This window comes from Pollachius pollachius (assembly GCF_949987615.1).
Source record: "Pollachius pollachius genome assembly, chromosome: 4".
Taxonomy (NCBI): domain Eukaryota; kingdom Metazoa; phylum Chordata; class Actinopteri; order Gadiformes; family Gadidae; genus Pollachius; species Pollachius pollachius.
In genome coordinates, this window is record NC_136937.1 from 10,140,234 (window position 1) to 10,150,531 (window position 10,298).

Genomic DNA, 10,298 nt, shown 5'->3' on the forward strand with positions numbered 1-10,298 from the left:
TGAAAGTATCAAATGTCTTTACTCCTCCACAGATCATCATGATGAGCTGGACGTATGTCTTTCTTCCCATTATCTTGGGTAAAATATTTACGTTAAAATTTCTATTTCAATAATACATGAGTTGTATATGATGTCCTGTGTAATGATTGATTGGTATTTAGTGTTTTAAAATCACATTTATATATCATCATATATTGCTCCATGTTGCTGCACATTCGATCTTAATACTAATTGAAATTATTTTTCGTTCAGGTGCTGATGTGTCCTGTCTGGTCGTACTCTCTAACCCAGTAGTGGAGCTGACCATGAGACCAGGAGAAAACGTTACTCTATACTGTGACTGTAAACTCACACCTAATGTAAATCTTGTTTGGTACAGGAACTGTTCTCATGAAAATCAGCCAACACTATCTCTGAATTGGAAGCACAGACATAATGGCATTTTTGAATATGAAGAGAATGGAAGAAATTTCTTTCATTTAAACATGAAGAGGAACGAATCGTCAAACTCATGCGACTTGCTGATTAAGAACATTACTGATTCTCACCTTGGTCTTTACTACTGTGGAACTGAAAAACTGGATGTGACAAAAGGAAACAAGGAAAAATATATCTACACATATGGCAAAATAATTACAAGGATTTTGTTAGGTAAGTTGAGTGTTTTTTGTGGTTAAATTCATATGTATATGCAAATATGCAAACGTGTTGCATGTCAAGCATGTCAAGCACTTTTTAAAGATGGGCACAATGTGCTGATTGGAGACATTTGTGCCACTACGAACTCTACCATTACAATTACATTTACAATCGCTGCGATCATCCTGCACTTTTAAGCTAAAGTTCAGGACAACTGTAGAGGCCATTGAGTGTCTTGAATCATTAAATGTTTAGTTAATTCAATTTTTCTTCTTTTATATCCAACATTTAAATGTATTAATTCATGAAAACATCAAAATGAATCAGCCAGCATCCTTCAGCCAAAGCTTTAGGCCCTTTCCCACGAGGCGACTCACCCACGATAATGAGTTCACCGACGGGGAGAGGGGGGGGCGACCAGGGCTGAGGTCGGCTCAGATGGTTTTTAGTGTGCGGGGTCTAGAGACACGTAAATGTGCTGCCCCCCTTAGGGTTAGGAGGGCAAAGTCTTTTTCAAACCAGTTTAGTATTATGGGCCTGACTGCGTCCTGTAGAGGGGACTGAGACTGAAATCGGCGATGCAATGGGAACAGACAATGGGAGGAAACAAATGACCCGATAGCGTAGACCACCACTGATTGTCAAGACCGGTCGTATAGTGTGTACTGCCAAAGTCCTTCCCAACTTTAATGTTCACCTAGTGGGCAGGAGCATTCAGGAGTTATATCCTGGACATGAACCAAGATTGTAAAAAGGTAAGAACTAGCACCGCTGAATTTAAACAACATTATATTTCCTTAGATATCCCTTTAGATGCCGGTGCTGGAGACCCTGCTGCTCCAGACTGTGGACAGTGCTGGATGCTGCTGGTCACCCTGTGTCCCTCCTCTGCTCTCCTCTCTTTGTTCCTCTACTTCATCTGCAGTCACATGGGTAGGACATCATGTGCTTTTATTCACTGGATTCTCCTGCACCTCATTTGATTGAGTTGTCTCTTTTATTCTAACTCAATTTCTGTCTCAGTTCGTGCTGGAAAACACCCAGGTGTCCCTCAGGAAACCAGACCTTTAACACCGCAACATGAGGTATCTGATAGTACACCACTTACATTAAATGATGTTAAAACCCTGCTCTATTCAGAAGTGTGCTCAGTAGTTGTACTGTCCAAATGTCACGTTGTGTCTGTCTCTCACACGCAGGATGAAAACTACAGCCGTGTGTTTTATGCTGTGTTGGAAACTCCACAACACAAAGGATCTCACAGCTTCTTCGCCCGCAGTATTAGTGGGCTTTGAGAGGCGTATTGTTTATTGTTCCCCCCAGCACAACACACACAGCCCACTCAGGTCACACCCGCATAAAACCACAGTCACACAAACAAACACGGAAGCATGCACACACACACATCTTTGTATATATTGAAATTAACTTGTTGTTCTTCTCCTTAGTGCACGGCATTAATGCAATTATTGCACAGCATATTTGACCAACAAAATTTAAACATGCATTTGTATTTCATTGCATACACAAAAGTAGCCAGTCTTGTACTTTTGTTTTTGAAAGAAATAAAGTCCAAAGTGTATTAAATTGCAGGTTTTTTTTAATACTCGCTTTCCTTCTTAATTAGAGTCAGTAAAAATAATGGGCTATTCTTTTAGAGGTACATTACAGAGATACAGATACAGTTAAATATATTTATTTTCAGGTCATATGCCTCCTATTGAGTCCATCAATGTCAGACTAATACTCTCCTAAGAAATAACTTTGGGATCGATTACATCTCAATCGCAACATATATGAATATATACTGTGTGTTCATAAATAAATTGATAAAATCCTAAGAAAGAAAAGATATTACCTGATGGACAATTTAATAAAACTTCCCAATCAAGATCACATTGCTATGACTACAACATGAGACCAGTGGTTTGCGTTGTTCAGCTACAGGATGCTATCGTGGTTTTCCTGTTTGATTCTCATCAGTTTATTGTTAGCATGTTCAATCCACTTAGTATTGATGTCTGAGTAGGTGCAGAGTTCTGAGGGTTGGATTGCAACATTTTAGGTCTCTGTGAAGGTAGAGGGATATCCAGTGTCGTGGAACACAGGCCATTTTCATCCTGAAAGAGACAGTTTGACATTGCTCCATCTGCCTCGGTTCCACAATAAAGAAAGCTGATGCCCCTGCGGGATTCTGTTTTGACCAAGCGATTGTCTGAATTCACTCGTGTCAGTATAGCTATAACTTCTTACCATGGATGGTTCTCAAATGTATGAAGTTAAAAAACCAAACACTAGGAAGTTAAGGAGGTTAAAAGTAGCAACTGGGAGAAGCGGTTCTGGAACCTGATTCCCTGTGTTCTATTTCTTGAGTCAGGTGTTGTCTGATCAACTCTGGGGTCTTGAGCGGCTGGAGTTGGTACAGAGTCAAGATATGTAAAAAAGTTAGTGCTAAGTTGTTGCTATTTTCATCTTAATCAATCTCTTTTGCTCACGCTAGGCCCAAAATATATCAAACAATATCTATATACATACGTAGGCACTGACAGAGACCTTAAACTTGCATTATGCAACTTTGGAACTACAGGGTTTCTCATAAATAAAATGCGCCCATCCACAAGTTGTGTTAAAACGCAGGACAAGGGTTTGAAGCACCTGGGGAATGTGTATCATTATTAATTTATTACTTTGTTGAAATTTGTTGAATAATTGCAGAATATTCAATTCAATTTGCTTTTGTGACTTTGTAACTTTGTAAAAACAGAAGCATGCAAACCAATAACAATGTCAATAGAGCTCACATTTTTGATCCTTTGAACCAGGATTTTTTTTGTTATCTTGCTATGATTACTTAAAGCTACATTATGTCATCTCTAAAACAAGCTTATAAAATGGGTAGCTTAGTCCAAATTCACAAAATTAGAGAAAGTTGTCTCTGCCCGCTCCTCCCTCCCCAGACCCCAAACTCACGCGGGTTGCCATGTTGAGGGCACTGAACAAATTTGAGTGCAAGCCGAGCCGAACGCAACACATTTTGAGATTAAGACAATGATTATATTTCAACAATGTCAAGCGATGATGATGCATATTGTGGCATCCCGCCCCTTAAACCTCGGCCCGGGCGGGTCCGAGGATCAGTGGTGGACGGCGTATACCGCCGCCACCCACTAATCGGCAACAGAGAGCATCACTTCTCTCCCCCCAATCAGCGAGATAGGGGACACCTGGCCGGAGGGAGTTAGAGGACCAGAAGCCATCTTAAGAGGAGCACCAGAACGGCAGAAGGGGAGCGAGCGGCACGGGGGAAACACTCGAGACCCCAACCGAATAAAGGCTCACGGAGACCCTATGTAGAGTGCATTTGTTCCCTTTGATGATGGATCATTGTAATAAATGCAGAGTGTGGATTAACCCCCGACTTTGAAGTGTGGTATGTTCTTTGAACCCCAAGACATCGAGGAGCGGTTACCACATATATTGGAGAATGCAGGCATTGTGAAGAACCCCATCACAACCACAAGGTAGACTACCCACCAATCCGGCATGCAGAACCCGGACGGGACCGCCAACCCGGCCAAGTGTCGTCTCGGGCTGGAGGAGACGCGTACCTGGGGTACCAGGTAGGGCGGGGACCCGTCCGGCCACAGGAGAGCAAGGGGGCTGCCATCCGGGACTGGCCCCAACCCCGCACCAAGAAGCAGGTGAAGACGTTTTTAGGACTAGTCGGGTATTGCCAGTGGTTTATACCCGGGTTTGCCACGCTGGCCAGCCACTGAACGACTTGACCCGGAAGGCCCTGCCGGATCGGATCACATGGTCCGAGGCAGGCAAAAAGGCCTTTGGGACGCTCCGCGAGGCCCTATGCTCGGAGCCGGTGCTCATAGCCCCCGACATTGCTTCCCCCCTGGTAGTGCACATGGACGCTTCGGAGGTGTGGCTGGGGGGAGTCCTGTCCCAGGTCCGGGCCGGAGAGGAACACCCCATCACGTACATCAGCCGAAAGCTACTACCGAACGAGCGGAACTACTCGACGGTAGAGAAGGAGGCCCTGGCCATCAAGTGGAGCCTGGATAAACTCAGGTATTATCTCCTAGGGAGGGAGTTTACCCTGGTCACCGACCACGCCCCCCTGAAGTGGATGGCCGGCGCCAAAGACACCAACGCCCGGGTGACGTGATGGTTCCTGGCCCTCCATGACTTCCGCTTTAAGGTGGACCACCGACCGGGCAGGGATCACGCCATTGCCGATGCCCTGTCACGTCGGGATACCTGCCTGGGCGGGTTCCCCGTCTACCCGAGGCCTGAGCAAGCGGTGGAGAAGTGTGGCTTCCCGCCCCTTAAACCTCAGCCCGGGCGGGTCCGAGGATCAGTGGTGGACGACGTATACCGCCGCCACACACTAACTGGCGATAGAGAGCATCACTTCTCTCCCCCCAATCAGCGAGACAGGGGACACCTGGCCGGAGAGGGGAAAAGGCCCGGGAGCCATCTTAAAAGGAGCACCAGAACGGGAGCGAGGGGAGGAAGGAAGCGCTCGAGACCACGATCGACTAGAGACTCACGGAGACCCTATAGATAGTGATTGTGTTCCCTGTCGGAGATCATTGCAATAAATGCAGAGCGCGGCTTAACCCTCTTTCACGTGTGATTCGTACCTGGAACCTGGCACATTGGGAAGCGGGTTACCACTATATGTATATATATCAGTGGTGGGCCGTTATCGGCGTTAATGGCTGCGTTAACGCGAGACTCTTTATCGGCGATAAAAAAAATATCGCCGTTAATCTATTCTCAAAGTTGGGTGAAAACCAGGCGAATTGCACTGTAGGGGGCGAGAACGAGTCAGACTTCGAACCAGTGTATGCCTACTGTCAAATTACCACATCAAACGTGACGTGCTGACATGGATGCAGCTATGAAGCCGCCGTGTTTGCTAAAGGGAAAGTTTATTTTTAAGAAGCTTCCCAATGGAAACCTTGACAAAACTAAGGTTGTTTGCACCTTGTGCAATGCGGAATTAGTTTACTGTAGGAGTTCTTCCAGTCTCAAGTACCACCTAAACGCAAAGCACCCCTTAGCTAATGCGGAACTTGCCAAGCCAAGCAGTGCTGTAGCGCAGGGGAAGAGTCGTGTTCGTCAAACTACTATGTTTGAGTGCAACCGAGGCAAGCCCGTCAGCACAGCTTTATCAGACAATCTAACGAATCTCCTCGCTCAGTGGATCGCCACCAGCTGCCGGCCCATCAGCGTGGTTGAAGATGATGGGCTCGAGCTTGTTCTCCAGGCGGCCACAGGTGACCCATCTTACAAACTACCTGCAAGGCGAACTATCATGAGAAGAATAAATGACCAGCACGCCTCAGAGAAAGCCGCAAAAGATGAGAAGATGGTAGAGGCGACGTGTGTAGCACTGACTGGGGACCATTGGACATCTGTCAATAACGATAACTACCTCGGCGTTACTGTACACCTCATCGATGCCAGCTGGGAACTCATCTCCTTCGCTCTAGGTAGGCTACGTTATGTAATTTTAACAGTGTTGGGCAAGCTTAGCTATCAGTTACTCTACCATAAATAAAGCTTCACTACACAAAAGCTACCACCCAGGCAAATGTAGGCGAACAAGCTAAGTTACACAGCAAAAGTAGTTCATTCAATTTCAACATACATGTTTAAGTTTAACCAAATTTCAAGGAAATGTGTGTTCAAATTTGGATTGAATCTGTGATTAATAAGAAGTCTCAAAATTCCAAAGATAGGCCTACAAGTTCAAGTATGTTGCAGGGATATTCTCTATACTAATGGCTGCGCTGTGTTTAGCCACAAAAATACCCCAGAAATAGTGGCCAAGCTACTTCAAGAAGTTAAAGGGGTAGTTCGGAATTTTGGACATAGGGCCTGATTCCCAAGTTAGCCTTGGTGTTCTTTGTCATTGGAGACAATTTTCAACACATTTCATTCAGTCCTTCTAGTTGCAGAGTTCGCTCATGCTAGGCTAGCGCAAGTCAACGGGCAATGCTAGCCTGCTAATAAAACAGTCTTGCCCACTCCACAGTACACCCGAGGTAAATCAATTATAACGCCAGAAGTGAAAAGACTGAAAAGTTACTTGATTCAAGAAATAGTGAAGCTACCACCAAGCTACTGAGATTTGTAGTTAGTAACTAGCTTAGCTACAAGTAGTGAAGCTACTGCCCAACACTGAATTTTAAATTACATTATTTAATTTAATTACTTATTAATTACCACAACACCATGAATTACCACCACAACATTATGTTTGCTTCTTGATGATTGCTAGTTGTTTACTACTACTAGTGAACTTATTCTGATCTACTTTGTCTGTCCGTTAGGTGTGATGAAAACAGAGGAGCGTCACTTTGCCGAAGCGTGTGCCAGGCAGTTTCTCGACGTCGCTAATCAGTGGGGGATAACTGACAAAATCAGCACTATTGGAACAGACAGCGCTCCTAATATGGTGGCAGCAGGGAGGATACTGTCATTCGAGCATGTGCCCTGTGTTGCGCATGTTGTACAGAGAGCTATTGTAATGTCACTTCGGGAAGGTGGTTTTGATGGTGCACTGGCCAAGTGCCGTAAAGTGGTCGGACATTTCAAACACAGTCCGGCCAACTCAGACGAGCTGAATGCCCAGCAAGCCTCCCTTGGACAAGATCAGGAGCAACTCGTGCAAGATGTTCCAACACGGTGGAATTCCACCCTTGAGATGATCAAGCGTGTGAGGCGCAACAGAGACGCACTGCACACAACGCTGTCTCAGCAGAAGCACAATCTGGCCCTCCCAACAAATGCTGAATATGAGAAGTTGGCAAAGCTAGAGAAACAGCTGGAGCCATGCAGGTATGGTCTACAAATATAGCGTGTTCATGAATTGGCATACAAGTTAAATGTATTGTGATTAAGAACTTTAAAAATGTGTAATCTGAGTTAAATGAATTAGTCATTAATTAATTATTGCTCTGTGTCTGTCTGTCTTTCTGTCTGTGTAGGTACATCACTGAGCTCCTTGGTGGGGATAAGTATGTATCGTGCTCTATGGTTCTACCTGCCCTGTGCCACCTCCAGCATGCGATGAAGATCTCAGATGATGATCCTGCCTATATTGTGCGATTCAAGGCTGCCTTCACCACGGACCTCAACCAGCGGAGGGAGAAAATAAACCTGGAATGGCTTAAGGTATGTCAGACTGACCAGAAGATAACTGCATTGTTTGATCATTAGAAACTGTTAAGCCAGTAGATCGGTCGATGTATAGATAGATTAATGAGTCATGAAGAAATATGGAGGTTGGATTTGGAAAGTGAAATTTTCGTCAATCAATAATTATTATTTTTTGGTTCATTTTTTGTTCATCAAAGGTGGCGACTGCTTTAGATCCACGATTTAAGGACCTCAAGTGCTTGCCCAGAGCAGAGAGGGAGCCAGTGTGGGCAAAGCTAAGGGAGTTGGTGAAGGGAGAAGAACCTGCTCTGCAGCCACTCGGGGAGGAGAACCCTGAGCCACCCAAGAAGAAAACAGCCCTGCTAGTCATGGGATCAGACTCAGAATCAGATCAGGAGACACCAGAAGACAATACTGTGGAGAGGTACAAGGTAGAGCCCAGTGCCAGCTTAGATCAGTGTCCACTGAAGTGGTGGTCGGAGCACAATGCTGTCTATGGTAAGATTGCCCACATTGCCCGTAAATACTTGGGGACTCCTGCCACAACTGTCCCATGCGAGAGACTTTTTTCTTTAGCAGGCCATATTGTGCAGAAGAAGAGATCTAAATTGTCACCAGAAACTGTGAACAAGCTGGTCTGCCTGAGTGACTGGTGGAAGAAGAAGAAATAGATTCTCATGTTCTTAAGTTCATCATGGCCTGTCATGTAGGCCTAAAGTTCAAAATTCATGTTCAACTGAATAAACAGTCCATAAACACAAGTGCATCTTATTGAACATTATTTATTTTCATCACCAATTATCATAGTAGAACAGCTTTTTTCAAGCAGTTTGTGATGCATTTTGGAAACAGGAGATGAGCCCCTGGTCTAATGCGCCACCTGGCTTGAGAGACCCTTTCTAAAAGACTTACTTTTGGTCATTATTTAGGTAGCACACATATTATGAATGCCTTCGGCAGAATTCAAATGAGCCATTTTAATCTAGATTAATCTAGATTAATTTCTAGATTAATCTAGATTAAAAATAATAATCTATGCCCACCTCTAATATATATGTATGTATGTATGTATGTATGTATGTATGTATGTATGTATGTATGTATGTATGTATGTATGTATGTATGTATGTATGTATGTATATGTGTATTATTAATATAAAGAGATATATCGCTCAGGTAAGCCTATAGATACCGGTGCTGGAGACTCAGCTGCTCCAGACTGTGGACAGTGCTTGATGCTGCTGGTCACCCTCTGTCCCTCCTCTACCCTCCTCTCTTTGTTTCTCTACTTCCTCTTCCTGTTTTATGCTGTGTTGAAAACTCCACAACACAAAGGATCTCAGCACTTCTCCGCCCGCAGTACGAGTGGGCTTTGAGAGGCGGATTGGTAAGGGTTCCTCCCACCACAACACACACAGCCCAACGCACGCACATAGACTCACCAACAACAACACACATGTTGCACACACAAACACACATGTTTGTATGTATTGAAATTGCTTGTGGTTCTTGTTATTTTGATACCTTGAAATCTATACAACATGTATGAATGTTCAGTTTGTTACACCAAAAACATTGAAATGTGCATTTGTATATCGTTTTATACCCAAAAGTCAATTGTATATTATATATTTTTGATAAAATGTATGAATAAATAAAGTCCAAGAGTCTTGTATGGCAGTTTGTTTTAAATGATCTCTTTCATACTTTTATTTGAATCAGCATAAGAAAAGCGTGACACAGAATTATATAGACATGTTTTCAGGTTATATTTATCCTATTAAATCCATTAATCTGTGCGGCACATTCGTTAAATCTTGGAGGTGTCTAAAGCATTGATAATTGCTGTGAGGAGGTTGACTCTTTTTTAAAACGTCTATAGTCTCTATATATTTACCAGCTCCTCAACCCTCTGCTGGAACACAATATTCATAACAGCGCCAATTTCATTCGCCAGGCTCTAAAATCCTGTTCAGCACTAGATGGAGTTGTAGGGCCGACTCCACAAAAGCTACTAACGACAATTACAGGGCAATAAGAGATACTTTGGGCAAAATAGCATCTGACTGTGATGAGAAAAACACAAACCAAACGGGAAGCTGCAAAGCTAGTTTCAAAACTTAATAAACTAGAGACAGCATTAATGTTGAACATTAACGACTAAGTTGTGGGGCTGGGAACTGGGTAGGTTTAAGGCGACTGGTGATCATCTACAAAAAAGGGACATCAGTAACTGCGCTGAGTCTTTTTCACTGGTATTTTGTCACTCTGCGAGCCCAGTTGAGGAGCATGCTGGTCACAAGTTGTTATTGAAAAGCACTTGACAGTTGAAGCATAAGAAAGACTATCAGAGCTTGCGTTGTTTGTTGTTGCATGCTTCTAGGGGCGTTTACCCAGAAAACCCAAAATGAAACTCTACCATCAATGTCAGCCAGCGGAAACAGTTGTGGTGTCTGCATGCCGTCCAACCAGCAGTG

The 10,298-nt window shown here is 43.9% G+C and overlaps 1 protein-coding gene and 1 long non-coding RNA gene across 2 annotated transcripts; both read left to right on the plus strand.

Annotated features, from left to right (window-relative positions):
* On the plus strand, positions 1-2,434 carry LOC307074713. The gene is made up of 5 exons (XR_013811813.1): positions 1-78; positions 253-651; positions 1,441-1,572; positions 1,663-1,724; positions 1,839-2,434. It is a non-coding gene; the product is annotated as an uncharacterized lncRNA (long non-coding RNA).
* A 1,637-nt stretch (positions 2,435-4,071) lies between these two features.
* On the plus strand, positions 4,072-8,492 carry LOC307075157 (E3 SUMO-protein ligase ZBED1-like; the record flags this gene model as incomplete). The annotated part of the gene is made up of 7 exons (XM_079735660.1): positions 4,072-4,160; positions 4,264-4,719; positions 4,850-4,959; positions 5,661-6,149; positions 6,993-7,500; positions 7,650-7,836; positions 8,019-8,492. 7 exons carry the CDS (start codon positions 4,072-4,074, stop codon positions 8,490-8,492), a joined length of 2,313 nt encoding a protein of 770 aa, XP_079591786.1.
* Positions 8,493-10,298: the final 1,806 nt, after the last annotated feature.